The sequence below is a fragment of the Rousettus aegyptiacus genome, unplaced genomic scaffold, assembly GCF_014176215.1.
Source record: "Rousettus aegyptiacus isolate mRouAeg1 unplaced genomic scaffold, mRouAeg1.p scaffold_m13_p_7, whole genome shotgun sequence".
NCBI lineage: Eukaryota > Metazoa > Chordata > Mammalia > Chiroptera > Pteropodidae > Rousettus > Rousettus aegyptiacus.
The window spans coordinates 10276364-10292886 of record NW_023416310.1 but is presented as its reverse complement, the minus strand read 5'-3'; the positions used below and the strand labels follow the sequence as shown (position 1 = coordinate 10292886).

Genomic DNA, 16523 nt, shown 5'->3' with positions numbered 1-16523 from the left:
GAATTCTCATACCTTAAGTTTTCTTTTGCTTTTTTATTTGTGTGGGATTCAGAAGCATCAGAATGAGGTAAAATAAAAGCTGTTTTATAAATACATTAACTCCCTGTTTCTTTGTTGCATTTAATTGAGATGTTTTAGAGTTGTAGTTATTTTTTGTTTATTTTTCAATTTTTATACACTGTGCTTGGGTTCATATCTACTTGATTTCTCATTAATTTTCTGTCAAACCAAACTCCCAAGATGTTTTCTTGAAGTTAAGTATTTATGAATCAAATATTGTTAATAACTTTATTCTCTTCTAGTACAAGTATTAAGTTTAGCCTGCATCATATGAGTTCTCTAATTTAATATGGTGTATAACGGCTAAGTTTTTAATTTAATACTGTGTATAACAGCTAAGTGTTTCTAACACTTAAATGTTATGTGATATTTATAGATATACTGTATTTTGTGACAGTTTTAGAGATTGGGCTATAGTGACATTTTTTAGTGAACTAAAAATCAACCCATAAGAAAACATGAGATGATACTTTTATTTATTTAGTCAGTCAATATATTTCGAATGGAGAGGGGTCCCCACTTTCTAAATGAAATTTTTTTTCATTTTCTAAGTAGTTTTATTTAAGAAAATCAGTTTTGGACTTTGGGTTACACATAGAGATTGAAATATATATCCTTAATTCTTCTGTCTTCCTAAGTCCGCTGAAAGTATAGTAAAAGTAATAAAGAAAATGGAAGAGGTAACATAACATCAGGATAGAGAAGTGAGATTTTAGAAATGTTAGAAAGCACGTGGATAGATTATAACCAATTTAGCAGAACTGAGCAGTTTTGATGGAACATAATAGTTGATCATAAGATTGAACTATAATTTATGTAATCATTTCCTTAATGTTGAGTGATATATATCATTTTTAATGGCTAAGTTGATATATCATAATTTAACCATTCTTCCATTAATGATCATTAGGGTCTTCAGTTTTTTAGTATTATGAGTAACATTCTATAAGTAGCATTTATTCTTTTAAAATATATATATATATTTCCTGTTCAGAATTGATTCCTTAAAATTACTGAATCAAAAGTTAATGCCTCATGGATATTATCTCATTCTGCCAGATTGCTTTTAAAGACCATTTTCATTATTTCCAAAAATGTATAGAATCTTCCATTTCTCTACACTCTAACCACCATTGCATTAACCATAAGGCTGAAGTTCAGTCGGGGGAGGGATAGGTGGTGTTTGCGGGGAATTCTTGACTGTTGTGCTGTGAGCGTGGCATGTGGCTTGAATAAACAAGGAAAGCTTACCTGCCTACCTTTACCGCTGCTGGCTTAGGATAAAGACAGGTGCTATGAATTTAGAGAAAGAAATTTCCTTACTTGGGGTGCTCAGAGAAGATGTCAGGTAGGAAGTAGGGTTTGAGGTGAGTCTAGGATGCAAAGGATTAGAAGACAAGTATTTAGATAGACACATGGGGATATATCAGTCTAGGTTTAACAAAGAGAAACCACACGGTAAACGTAAATAGTTAGTTGAACGTAAATAATTATTAAGCTATGGTAGGAGAGAAACTATAAAGTTACTACACAAAGAGAACTCTAAAAGGTATCCCAGAGCTGAAAGAAAGTAACCTGGGAACATGGGTTTAGATCTCATTGCAGAAGGCGGGGTTGCAGCCCACTGGATGATAGAGAAGTCTGGTGGGTTACCTGGGCCAAAGCTGGTCCCAGTCATTCTGTCAGCAGGTGAACTAACACTGGCGGGGGGTGTGCAGAGTAAATCATGGTGCTGCTGCAGATGGGAGGCCTGGAGCGTGTGGCGTCTGTGTTGGAGAGGCCACAGCAATAACCCTTGGGGGCCAGGTGAGTTGAGGCGTAACCCCTCCTGACCCTTTTTACAGTTCTGTCCGAGAGAGAACAAGGGCAAGCCATAACCCCTGTATTTTCACTATCTCCCTGAGGGGTACAGAGGAAGTTGGGACACTGCTTTGAGTGCTGTTCCAGTGGATATTTGGAGAGGCCTCCCTCTGTAGCAACCTAGAGCTCTGGTGGGCCAAGCAGTTCCAAGCTGCTGTATGGGGCCAAGTTCAGGTGGCTGGCTCTTTAGAAGACCATCTTGGCAGTGCTTCCAGTACGTGTGTGCTGAGAAGGTTCAGGTTGCAGCCACCTGGTCTGGGACACAAGCCTACATTCTCTGGGACTCTTGCTACATTGCTGCTGTTGCCTGAGTAGAGAGCTGGGGAAAGGAAGCATGTAGCAGCTGGCCAAATGCTGAAGAAAGCTGTGCCCTATAGACACGTAGCACTAGAGCAGGGTGTTTGCCGTTTGTCTTTAATCTGGCACTCTTAACCTTTTGGGCTAAATGTTTGTTGTGAGGGGCTGTCCTGTGCACTTAGGATGTTTAGCAGCATCCTGGCCTCTACTCACTAGATGCCAGTAGTACCCCGTCCCTGAGTTGTGACAGTGAAACTATTTCCAGGTATTGCCATGTTTTCTGGGGGAAAAAATTATCTCCACTTGGAAATCACTGCACTAGAAAGACTTCACAGCCTGAGCAGCAGAGGTGGAGAGAAAAGGAAGGACTCAGAAACCCAGAAAGAACACCCCTTCCTCTGCAATGTCTCCAGGGCACTCTTCTGACAAAGCTTAGCATTATATCAGCTGGCAGAGAAAACATATTTCAAACTCCCAGAGCCAGTTTTCCAGAAAAGGCAATAAAGAATGAGTTTGCAGCCGAGGCAGTAAATTGATAACCGGCATAAGTGCGGCATGCATTCAAGAAGTGATTGGGGAATAAAAGATTTGCAAAGTTAAAGGAGCAGAAAAGCTTGGGCACACCACGCAAGTGCAAGGACAGGGCAGACTAGAGTGCAAGGTCGATGTAAAGTGATAGGAAGAGAAAAAGCTCTAAAGGTATTTGGACTCTGGACTCTGGAGGGCTGTGAACGAATGGAGGATAATTGAAGAGGAGGATGGAACACCGAACGTTTGAGACATGGTCCCGATCACGGACATAGGGGAGGCGGAGGCAGAGATGGAGGGCTGATACCAGGCATTTGGGACTGCATTTTTCCACATACCTTGATTCAGGAAATTTTTCATGATGCTATCTCATCCTGTTGTTTTCCACCTACTCGTTTCATAATTTAATAATGCACTGCTTTAATAACGTATAAAATATGCTTACACAACTCGAGAGGAGAGGATTAATACAGGAAAAACCTGAGATCATCAAGTTCACCGACCCTTTTTACAGCTCTATCTGGGAGAGTACAAGGGCAAGCCATAACCCCTGTATTTTCACCATCTTTGCCTGATGAAGGGGGGGAGGTGCGGGGGGTGGGAGTGGAGGAGGACAGGATTGTCTCACTGGTAAAGCGCACAGCTCTAAGAGAATTCCAGCACAGGGCAGATGGAAGTTATCCATGGTTAACTGTCAATTTAGACTGGAGAGGAGAGTTATCCAAAAACCTAATCTCATTTTGATTCACATTCCTCTGCAGTTTTTTATTTCACCAAAGATCCATCTGCCTGTCTGGCCTGTTCTTATGGTTTGTTCTGTTGTTTGGTTTTGTTTTGTTTTTTTGTAATCCCAGAATCCAGAACAGATGAATAATTTTGTATCCCCCATATGTCCTTGTGGCATTCTTTCTAAGTGTGTTGAAATTTGCCTTTTTCGATTCTTGAATATTTTCTTTAGCTCAAGGCTTTACATTTTGGTAACTCTTGCTGTTGTTCTTCTCCCCTTACTTAGAAATGGACTCAGAAATCAAGGAAGAAATTCCCGTACATGATGAATACATTTTATGTGGTGGAGCTGAAACCCAGGTTCTGAAGTGTGGGCCCTGGACTGACCTGTTTCACGATCAGAGTGCCAGCAGGCCTAAGCTGCTCATTCTCATTATTCCTGGTGAGTTCAAAAATCTGGATGATACTTACATCACTATTTCTAATTTTAAAGAGAATTTGCCAAATGCAAAAAACCCTATGAAAGGAAATAAAATCACTCAAACTGTCGATAGCAACCACCCTCAAGGTGGTTGTTAAGACTTTTTGGTGGTTAGACTTTTGGGGTTTTTTTCCGTGAATTTATATGTATACATCGTTATATGTATTATGTTTATTACATATATTTTTTACTCACAATTGGGAATATACCCTACATATAATTTTTTAAATCTGCTTTCTTAAATTTTATAATTTTTAGAATAATTAAAAGTTTTATCAAATATTTTTTGAAAGTTTTCTGCATTTTTTTTTTTTGTCTCATTTCAAGATGATTATAAGTTTACCGTAGAATGTTTATTCTGGAATTTGGCAGCTGGGTCACTTGTGACCTTCGCCAGGTCACTATCAATAGAATGTTGGGGTAGATGCTTAATTATAGGTATTCAAAACTTTTTAAATTATAAGTGAATTGAACATATATACATCAGCCTTACAGATTAAAAATGAAACTGTCAGTATGCATCATATTATATTTTATGTAGCTGAGCCTATGTGGAGTATCATGATTACATTTCTTGTATATTTTTATTTGTTTTCTTTGGGTTAAGGATTATCTCTTATTTGTTTACTTTTCCATTTTAATCACTAATTTATCTTAAAATTATTCTCTAGAGGAGAAAAAAATCCTCCCAGTACGTCCAGGTAATCAGCTTTGGGTTTTTCCTTGGTGCCCTCCCTCCCTGGAACTCGCTGTCCTTCGCCCCCAGTCTGCGCTGACAGCTCTCCAGGCCGCTGCGCTGGCCGTCCTGGCCGTCCCTTTCACTCTTCTCTGCCTCGAATCCCCTCTTTGTGGATCCCATATTTTCTTCTGTCTTGGTTTATTCCCTTATATTTCATGGAGAACATCTTCTAGTAGTTTCCTGAGAAGGGTTCATGGGACATAATCTTTTAAAGATCTAGCATGCCAGAAAATTCTTAGACTTCCAGGTTGGAGATAATGTTTCCTTTGAATGTGGAGGGCATTTCTATTGCTTTTCAGGGTTCAGAGAAGTCTCGATATCATTCTGGTTTTTGATCTTTTGTATGCAAAGCTCCCGTCCCCGCCCCCCCAACCCCACCACCACCGCCACCAAAAAAATGTTAGATTTTTCTTTATTCTGAGATTCTGAAATTTTTCAGCGGAAAACCTTGGTATGGTGGTTTTCTCATGCATTGTCTTCGGATTTAAGTGGACCGGAAACTCACATACGTCAATTCATTCTAAGAGTTCTGTTCTCTCTTTTCCTGGTTAATAGCCTTCTGTTTCATGCATGTATTTTCATTTTCTTTGGCTTCTTACATTTGTTAGAGTTTTTTCTGTGTTCTTCCTTTTTCTGTTTGTTTGCATTCGTGTTCGTTTTTCTTCAAATGTTTGCTAATCCTTGACTGCCCTTTCATTTTCAAGAGCAAGACCCAAAAAACTGATTAGAACCTTTGTGTTCAGAGGTGGGGCTTATCAGCAGGTGTGCCTAGGGTGACTCTCCATCCTGGACACATGACTTTTGGTACTAAAACCACCATCATCCTGGGGAAAAACAGGAGGGTTGGATATCCTCAGTATTCTAGCTTAGAGTGGTTGGGCAGAGACCCAGCATTTCATTGGAGTATTTTCAGTTTTCAGTATCTGTAGCTGTTTCTTGGACTTTTCAGGTTTCCCAGGAACGCACCTTCCAGTATCCTGAGTATGGAAGGCCGTCTGCTAAGATTTGAGCTGAACAAGGGAAGGGAGGTTGAGGGTCTCAGCATTTCGTAACACTTAATCCAACCCCTTCTCACTACAGTGCTTCTGTTCTCAGTTGGGCTGATTCCTGATCCAAAATCTCTCTTTGGTTTAGCCTCTTCTGGAAATAAATTTCCAATCTTCAGCCACACCGTAACAGTCTATTTGGAAAGCGCTCTGTTGGTATCTACAGGAATTAAAAATACACATGCTCTGCGGGTAGTGAGAAGGAGTTTGAAATTATAGGCGTGACAAGTGCTATTTGATGGAGCAAAGATTTGGAGGCCATGGCAGAGTACAGGATTGAGAAATTACGTAGGAACATTATCTTAGACTGGAGAAGGGAGATCTTTCTGAGGCCAGAAGGGAAGAGGTGAGGCTCTTATCCGAAACGGAGAAGAGCGAAGTTGTGTCAGAGGGAATGATGTAGTTCTGCCCCTTGACCTCTGTTTTCTCTGTTAATTAAGAGTTACGGTGATCTGTTGAGAGTAAGGACGGCAGAGGGTCTAGATTGGGGCCTTGAGGAAAGTGATCGGCATTGAGAATAGCAGATATGCAGGATGAAAGGAATTTTCAACCAAAAAGCAAGGAGATAGATAGGTTTTGAACAGCACTGTGATCGAATAGCAAGTGTTTTGGGAGTGAGATTTCAACGGGCAGAAGACTGAGCTGGAGAAGAGCTGTGAGAGTTCGGATGCTTTGGATGTTAACCGTTTCTGGGTAATGAAAAGATCTAGACCTATGGTTCTTAAAGTTGGTGTCGGGACCAACAGTGTTATCTGAGAACTTGTTAGAAATGCAAGTCCTTGGACCCCATCCCAGAACTTCTGAACAGGAAACTCTGGGGGTGGGGCAACCTGTTTAACAAGCCCAAGGGGATTGTGATATGCATACCACAAATTTGGGGTGTGGCTTTCTGAATTAGTCAAATATGAGACAAAGGTGTTGGCTCAGTCATTCCACCCAGATTTTGAAATCTCCTAACTCATTGAATGGCAAGCGAAAGAGTCATTTAAGGGTAAAGGTTTTCAGGGAATGTGTAAGAATGACTAAAAAGTTGATAGATGGAAGTAAAAGGCTTGTCTTAGAGCTGAGAAGGTGGTGGTAGTAAGATGAGCTAGTTAAGTGGAGCACACAGCTCCCTCGACTTCCCATCAGAGGCGTTCACTCACTCATTTCTGCTCTGTCTGGTAGGGAAACTGTGTTGCCAAAGTCCTTGCTCTCACCGAGGTATGTGAGGCGTTAGAGAATATAGTGAGGTCTCTATTGCAGAGGCTTGAAAGGAAGAGAGAGGCCACCGTGAGGTTTACGATTTGGAGAAAGGGAAGCTTAAAACATTTGTCGTTTATGCTTTGACATTTTCAGATCACGTTCAGTGTCCTAGTGTTCTTCAGGTTTGCTCTTCTATTCTCATTGCTGCCCTTGGCCCTTTTTCTTGGCGTTCACGCTCATTTCTGAGATTCAGAATTGTATTTTCTTTCAGGGCCTAGTCTAGTTATACTGTGGGAAAAATTAAGATGACAGGGTTTCAAGGATTGTTACACCACTGTAGACATCATGTTCAGTCCATCTCTGATAGGCCGACATAGCATTTTGTTTCAAATCACTTTGCTTTAGCAGCTAGCACGATTAATTCATCACTTTTAAATTATAACGATAATCAGGAGTGATTTATTGGAACCCACAGATTGAGGAACTTTTAATTAGCTTCATTTTTCCCAGTAAGACTTTGTTGTAGAATTTTCGCAAAGTAGCAGTATCCTTGGAAATTCTTTAAGTAGTGAAATGAGCAAAGGGAAGCAATTTGAGAACTCACTATAGAACATATTTAGTCACTGTAATTCTCGGGTGGTCATAAGGGGATAATAGAGCCATGTGATATGTCTTGTGTTGTAAGCACAGTGATTAGAGGTCGAGCAAACAGGGCTCCATGGACAAGCCCAAAGTTCTGTCCCCATGACACCTTCCATATGCTATGCCACATTCCCTCGATATATGGACGTTTGTGTCCCCTACAAGATTAATTGGAAGGCACACATGTACAGTTGCAATGTTGAGTAGTTAAGAGTTTGTTGGCAATCGGGGTCTAGAGATGATCACGACAGCCTCTGTGATACATTTCTTGGGTGTTTTACGGTGCATATGTTCAAACGTGTTTACAATGTATTTTGATATCCTTTCATAAAATGTTTTACTTGCAATACTGTATTGGAACGTCTTCAAACATTCCCACACCTGGAGTTATATTCATATATATGTGATTTTAGTTGTATAAACAAGACCCACAAATTTTCTTTGTGGTTTCCTAGCCAGGAAGTTCAGTTCATGGTTCATAAAGTGTAACATAAGCCATAATATTTAAGCGATGAAGTATGCAATGACATTTAAACACTTTGCATTACGTTTTCCACTTCTGTCTCTGTTACAAGTTGGAAATCCCTGTTACTGCCTATTGTGGACGCCTCTTTTTCTTCAGGAGCCAAGCTCTTTCTTGGTTGAGGGCCTGTATACCTGTTCGCCTCCCATCCTAGTATGCTCTTCCCTCAAATCTTTACAAAGTTGATTTCTTCTCATCTTTTTGGGTCTTAGCTAAATGCCACCTCCACAGACATTTTTTTCAAGCCAGCCAATCTCTTTCCTTCTCTGTCACATACTATTAATTTCCTTCATAGAAGTTATCACATTCTTGAATTATTTACTTCGGGATATATATATATTCTCCTACTAGAATATAGATTGCAAAAAGATCCTTTTCTACTTTGTGCCTAACGCGGTGACTTGCTCATAGAAGTGGTCGATATATAATTGATAACTAGAAGACTGTGCAACAGAAGCCGTGAGTACTGACTAGAATGAATGAACGTGGAGTAGTTGGCTTTATCGTTGACTTGATGGTCACAGAGTAGTAAATCAGAATGCTTAAGTGGTTTAAGATTTTATAGTCGTTAAGGGAGGGACTCAGACTTAAACCCAGAGGTATAGAGAAAATTTGATTTTATAGCAGTTCCATTATCTGGTACTCATTGGTTATATAGCCTGTCATTGTAACTATTGTATCTCAATTATGTAATTGTTACCTTTGGATTCTCCTTAATGTTAGACCAGTTTTAGTATGTTGCACACCTTAAACTTACAGCATGTTACATGTCAAATTCAAGAAAAAATTAAAAATATAATAATTATAATAACAATAGCTGCCATTTTATTCAACACCTACAAGTGGCCGTCCATTCATTATCCCTAATGATAATGCCGACTGCTTTATGGAGCTGTTTTAAGATCAGCTAAAACCAGATATGCAAACAGTCTTAGACCAGGTAATTCATGTTCTTTTTTAAATTACTATCATTATTTTCTTTTGTATATTCTTTCAGTCATCCAATATTTATTGAGCACTTATCATCTGTTATCGCCTTGGGCAAATTACTTAACCTCTCCATATTTCAGTTTCTTCATCCGTAAAATGGAAATAATAGTACTACCTCATGCGAGGACTAAATGAGTTAATATATGTAAAGCACATAAATACTGCCTGGCATGTAATAAGTTACAGGACTTAAAATGTTGACTGTTACTGTTTTCTAGCTATGTGAAGAAAACTATGGAAGTTTGCTGAGAGACAAAGCATTTGAATATGAAGCATAATACATTCTAAGAAAGTTATACTCAGTAATGTAAAAAATATCAAATCTTTCTAAATCAATGTATAAATGAGATGAAATTTCACTCTGAATTCCAAATAGATTTTTAAAAATTGAAACTGGTAAAAACAATTCTAAAGCTAATGAGACCTGCCTAGAAAATTTAGGGAAAAAAGTAAAGAGAAGGTATTTGCCCTACCAGTTAAAAACACAATATAGTAGTCAAGACGATGTGGTGCTGGCAGAGGAGAAGGGAAAAAATCAGAATTAGTGAGCTAATGCAAGAATTCAGTATTGAATCAGAAGACCTTTCAAATTAATGCAAAAAGAACGGATTATATAATAAATGAATGTGGAGCAGTTGGCTAATCACTTGGAAAGAAATCAGATTGCTGCTTTGTACCTTATACTCAAAAACATTCCACATTTACTGAAGATTTAAATACAAATATGGTCATCTGCACCCACCACAGATGGGACAGCCTCTGTGCGGATACAGCCTCCTGCCTTCTTTCTCCTCTAGCTGCATAGTGGTCATTCAGCTGAGCCAAGAACATATTCCTGCACTGGAGGAAGTTTTCACCCTATTTAACAAAGATGACACCAGCATCATCACAGAAAGAAATTTGGAACTGTGGTCACTAGGTCAGAATGCAACAGAAACAAAATAAAAATATGGATGATAAGGCCATCATATATTATTATCATCATGGCTAGACAGTGATCACAAGTTTGAATAGCTAACATTTATACAGCACTTATGTACCAGACAGTATTTAAGCACTTAACCCACTTAATTCTCATATGAGGTAGTATGATTATTATCCTCATATTTTGGACAAGGAAACCAAGGCCCGGAGAGGTTACATAATTTGCCAAGGTCACACACTTAGGAAGGGACACAGCCAGAATTTCACCTGAGGCTGTCTGACTCCAGAGTCTATGCCCTAATCCCCTTTACTGCATAACTAAAGGATGTAGATAATGAAGAAGAAATGGGTGAGACATTCCTCTCTGGTGTAGCCATTCCTCTCTTGAAATGGACTTCAATAAATCTTACTTTTCCTAATCTTCAAAAAAAAAAAAAAGAAGAAGAAGAAGAAATCAGTGAAATTTGACAAGGATGGCAGAGGCTACATCAGAGTAGGAATATAATGTCATGTAACTGCAAAGAGGGGAAACCTCATAGTGTGAAGAAATAAATTGATTAGAGAAATAGATATTGATGGAAACAGACTAGTGTCTATGAAAACATTATACAAATGATGATCTCAAGATGAAAACCCCATTTCACCGTCTTTTCCCCCTAACGGTATATCAAATTGACTCTTTTTTTAAAAAGGTCATTTAATCATTCTGTTTGTTTATAGCAAACCCATGTCAAAAATACCTCTGTATATACACAAGAAAAATCCACTTGTATTACTTGGTGGTTTTTTTTCCCCAAAAGATCAAACTATACATCTGTTTACAATATAAATACTTGCGATAAATGGGTAGGAAACACTTAATAAAAGTGGACAAAGTTGAGATGTATTTTGAGTACAAAGTTGACAGGACTTGTTGGTGAACCGGATGTGAAAAACAGAAAGAAACTGAGAATGACTCCTGGTGTTAGAACTCGAGTATTTGGTTTATGATTGGTAGTTTTATGTATTAAGTTGAGGAATGGGGAGGAAGAATTTATTTGAAACAATAGGAGAACAAAGCAGGAGCAGAATTTTCCTGATCACTACCAGACTTAAGGCGTATAGGATATTAAAATTGAAGTGTATGTGTAAATGTTACTAGATCTGTTGAGGAGAAATAAATCCTTTCCAGTCTGCGCATCATCTTATATGAGTTTATTGCTTTGATTAACCTAAGGTCTTTGTTTCTTTTCTTAGGTAACCCAGGTTTGCCTACCTTTTATGTGCCATTTGCAAAGTCTTTGTACTCTGCAGTAAACAGACGCTTTCCAGTTTGGATTATCGCTCATGCTGGGCATGTTTTGGCTCCCAAAGACAAGACTCTTACAACCTTGGATGGTATGTCTTATCAACCTCTGTTTTCCTTTACAGTGAGTGAGTGTCCACGTCCCTAGAAAGCCCGCTAGGGTTAAGAGTGACACCAGTGGAAACCTCTCCTTGTGACATTGAGCCCATCGTGCCACATTTTGGTGATTTTAGGATTTTAAGAGTCATTTTCATTCTTCTGCAGATAATACTCTGTAAAAATTTGAGCAGATCAAACAATTTGCTTAGGACTTGCCTTCTCTATTTACCAACTGGTAATAAACTATATTTATTGATCATGCACTACATTTCCAGGGTTGTACTAAGAGGAGTGGTGGAGGGAAAGTACTCTAAAGCCATGGTCCTTAGCCGTGGTTCTTACTGAAAAGAAGTTCTCGCTCTGATATTTAGAGAATGATTAAGTGATAAACAGGCCGGCTGATCATATGGGTTCTTATAGAGTAAACAAAGACAACACAGTATGGATTTCAAAAGACTGTGGAGTAGATGAGTTATGACAGTTGAGTAGAATTTGGATTTGAGGGGTGCAGGTGGGTACAGAGGTGCGACATGCAGCAGGAGCAACGTAGCAGGAGAAAAGATTCGGTGGGTGTGCTACTGCTAAGCACAGCGGGTCGAGAGGAACCTCGAAAGCTGGGGAGAGAGCTAAGGCCCATGGGTTAGACTGCTAGAAGCCTTTACATGGAGGAAGTAGTATCATGGAGATGCAAATCATCTGCTTATAACTTGTGAGAATTTCAGCATGTTCACCCTTCTAAAAAATAAAAATTGAGAGGAAAAGTAGATATACAACTTCTCTGTAGGCATTCCATTCAAGGGCCATTTGTCCTACAGTTGCCCCTTGGTTGATTTGAGGTGGGAGACCAGTGGCTATGGCTTCATTGCCTCCGCTTCTGGTATGCTTCCTCTATGGTGTGAGCATCTTCTTATACTGTTGAGCATCTGATGATAAGGGGAACTGTGGGTGGGTAGGGAGAAAGAGGCAGGTGATACAGGAACTCCACTAATCTGTTCAAATCTTCTGTACATACACAACCATTCTGAAAATAAAATATTAATTAAAAACATGCTAGAATTTAAAAATAATTCAATTTACATTTTACTTTTTGTCATTATATTAGCTCAGACCACCATAACAAAAACCATAGAATAGGTAGCTTAAATAACAGGAATATTATTTCTCACAGTCTGGAGGCTATGAGGCCAAGGTCAGAGTTTCAGCATGGTTAGGTTCTGGTGAGGACCCACCGCCCGGCCTGCAGACGGCCACCTTCTCTTTGTGTCCTCAATGACGCAGAGAAATCCAGCCAGCTCCCTGGTGTCTCTACTTATAAGGGCACAGATCCCATCACGACGACCCCATCTTCATGACCTCCTCCGCCTTAATGATCTCCCAAAAGCCCCATCTCCAAATACTATGACATCGGGCTTAGGGCTTCGACATAAGAATTTTAGGAAACACAAACATTCAGTCCATAACAATCACGAGTGGGAACGTGCTCACCGACGTGACAGATCTGATCACAGCATAGGTCGGCATATACACCCGCTATTTGCACATGAGCAACTTTATAAATCGTACAGGTTACCTCTTAAAACATAGTTACTAAATGTTTGTTCTTTCGTATCTGCTTTTGGTCCATTCTCAGAAGTATGACCTGACAGTTTTTAGAAGCTGGTTCCTTAAAGCTTGATCTTAGTGAACAGGAGAAGAAAATTTCCTGTTCTAAGTAGAATTTCTTTCCACACTTACGAACATCTGCAGCTATGCTAAATTTGTAAGAATTCCTTTATTTGAAGAGGTGGGTGACAAGAACTGATTCCTGTCTTTATAGACATCCTATTTCAGGCTATTAACTAGAACATGGTCAAGACACAATATGTAATTATTGCAGGAAACAAAATCACACAGAGTAATTACTCTGGTTCTGTAGGTAGTATAGAATTTGGTTCTCTTTTCTTTTCCCTTCTGAAGCCATAGATCAGACTCTTCATGTGTCATCTTACTGTGAACATCTTAACTTCCTCACTCTCGACCTCTCCTCTTAATTCTCACCTATATATACAGCGGAATATTATTCAGCCATCAAGGGAAGGAAATCCTGCCATTTGCAACAACATGAACGGAACTGGAGGATATTATGTTAAGTGAAATAAGCCAGATACAGAAAGACAACTATTGTATGAGCTCACTTATATGTGGAATCTAAAAAAGTCCAGCTCATAGAACTGGATTACGGGACTGTGGTTGCCGGGAGCTGAGGAGTGAGGGAATAAGATGTTAGTCCAAGGTACAAATTTCCAGTGGTAAGATGAATGAGTTCTAGGGATCTAATGTACAGCGTGGTAATTATAGTTAATAATACTGTATTATGTAATTGAAATTTGCTTAAGGGAGTAGATCTTAAGTGTCCTCATCATAACAACAGCAACAAAAGGTAACTGTGTTCTCTGGGTCCCAAGCCTGTAGGTGGTAGCGCTCGGAGTTAGGAATGCCTGCAGTGCTCACCTGGGCACACGTCACTGCGAGGGAGCTCAGCAGACTTTTCCCCCACCAGGGCCCTTATTTAAGGCCGGGCTGGCTCTTGTGGTTCTCGTTATTGATTTCAGGATGTACTTCAGCAAGAATCCAGCAGGAAACGTTGAAGAACAAGACTGATACGATTTCTGGAGGGAACATGGAGGCGGGGGAGGAATAAAGAGAAAGCGAGCAGACCTGGGCTCCGCCTTTATTAGGGTTGAGGTGGGGTGTTGAAGGTTTCAAGGGTTCACTCTTGATTGGCTAATTTAAAGCCTAATATTATTGAGGCACAGGATGGGAGAAGTGGATCACTCAACCAGTCACTTATCTTGGTTACCCAAGTCTCTCTGAATGGGACCTTCACGGGCAGGGGTGGCCGAGTGCTTTATCTGGTCATTTTGCTAGTGGCCGTGACATACAATAGGCAATATATTCATTCAAGATGGATGTCTTTTGAGATGGTTGCCTTGCCAACTAAAAACTTAATGTCAGGCACTGCACCGTGTGAGGTGACGGATGCGTTAATCAACTTGATTATGGTAATCGTTTTAGAGTGTGTGTGTTTGTTAAATCATCACATTGTACACTTTGAAAAACAATCACGTTGTAAAACCTAAATACATACAATTTTTATTTGTCAGTCATACTTCAATAAAGCTGGAGAAAAAGAAAAAATAATTGTAGAAAGTGGATAATGGGTACATGGGGGCTTTTTATGCTGTTCTTTGTACTTTTGTATATATTGGAAAGATTCCACTATTGGAAAAAAAAAAGTTTTAAAGAAAAAAGAATTATAGAATCTTAGACCTAAAAATGTCTATATTGAATTCCACTGTGAACCCGAGGAAGGAAAAAATAAGGCCCAATAGGGCTAGATGACCCTCTGCTCGTGAATGGCAGAACCTAGACAAGAAGCCAGCACTTTTAACATCCGGTTCGGTGAGTGCTCGAGTGCCGTTGGTAGGTCATCCCACTGTTGGTAGGTCCTCCCAGTTGGCCAGCGCGAAGTGCTAATGAGACCAAGTTTTTCAGATTTAGTTCCTCTATGAGCTCATACTCAAATTAGCCCTTCCACAGTCTCAGGTTATACCCTAGTCGTGACCTCTTTCCTGCTCTGACTCATAAGTGGAACAGGGTAGATGAAGTGTACGTGAAACTCATCGCAAATGCGCGAATAGATTTTTCTGTCTACATAATATGCGTGTATGTGGTGTGTGTGTAGCTTTGTATGGATGCAATTTACTTGAGAGCCTTTCACACTTAAAAACTAGGATATACTCTGAAAAGTAAGTAAATCTTGATTACCTAGTAGTGAATGGTTTTAAGAGCAGTAAAGACATGAAGCTGAATATTCAGATTTTATTGCATTGATTAAAAACAGCTATTTCGACAACCATTGTATTCAAATGTGACTGAAAGTGAACAAAATGTATATAGCAAATACTTGCTCTGCTGTGAAATATTTTAAAAGATACATTTTTATTGTTCTAAGTACCTTCTTTATATATGCCCAAAGAAAATGGCAGGTTCGGTAAAACAAACATTTGCACAAAACACAAATAGCAATTGTGAAAGTGGAAGATAGACTCTAGACTCTTCGACTTGGGCATGTGTCAGAATCCCCTGGGGGTGATTTATTAAAACACAGGTTACTGGGCGCAACGCCCTGAGTGGTCGGATTGGCCAGTGTGAAGTAGGACCTGTGAATTTGCATTTCTCACCAGTGATGTAGATGCTGCTGGTCCTGGGCCCCCATTTTGAGAACCGGTGCCATACATCTTCGCCCGTAAACACCAGCGAGGAGAACCGGTAGGAGGTAACTGTTGTGTGTCTGAATTTCTGGGAAGCGTCTGTGATTCTCGTTCTAAATTGACATCTTGTTGTTTATAACTTTATTTTGAATACGCCTATTGCTTAGGCCACTTTATTTTGAGTGTGCTTATTGCTTAGGCTACTTTTGTACTCTTCAGTTAATAAGTTAGTAATTAGTGCCTGGGTTCTTTGCTACCTAATGAGAATAGTGCCATCTAGAGGCATTAGCTCAAAGGGCCACCACAGGGCCTAAGGAAGCTCTGGTTTCTAAAGGGGGTGAAAGGGTAACTCAACATCTTATGGGATTCATTGACAACCTATGAGGTTATTACGTGTGGTGCTGCAGAGGTGTACAAAGAAATAGAAATGCCGCCTTTTAGGTCAGTGACTCTCCGTCTGTGTTCCGAGTAGCCCGAAAGTTCTATGAAGGGCAGGAGGGGCCGTGGGCCTCACTAGCAACCCCGTTCAGCCAGAACAGTTCCACTTTCATCTGGTTTAGGTATTGGAGGTTACGTTCGTAAATGCGTGCTATAACAGATTGCTTTAGATAGGCAGGACAGATAGAGTATTCATTATCCAAGATTATTATTCTAAAGTACAGGCTTTCTGACGTGCAAAATATGGTGTGAAAAATATGTAATCATTTGAGAGAAGGAACATAAGCTATAACCACACATCAAATGTTAAAAGCACGTTTTGCTTCATATTAGCACATGTTAAAATTATGAACAGTTGGAAATAATATTCACATTGCACCATATTATCACAGTCATAAATTGAATGTAATTGAGAGAACAGATGTTCGCCAGTGTCACAAGGAGGTG

At 39.6% G+C, this 16523-nt stretch overlaps 1 protein-coding gene across 1 annotated transcript in view; it reads left to right on the top strand.

Moving 5' to 3' along the window:
* Positions 1 to 16523, top strand: part of LDAH (lipid droplet associated hydrolase) — an 86253-nt gene that overhangs the window by 6562 nt on the left and 63168 nt on the right. Inside the window, exons 2-3 of the mRNA XM_016144755.2 lie at positions 3758 to 3913; positions 11238 to 11378. Coding sequence (XP_016000241.1) covers positions 3760 to 3913; positions 11238 to 11378 — 295 coding nt within the window. The 5' untranslated portion in view covers positions 3758 to 3759. The remainder of the gene's footprint in view (positions 1 to 3757; positions 3914 to 11237; positions 11379 to 16523) is intronic.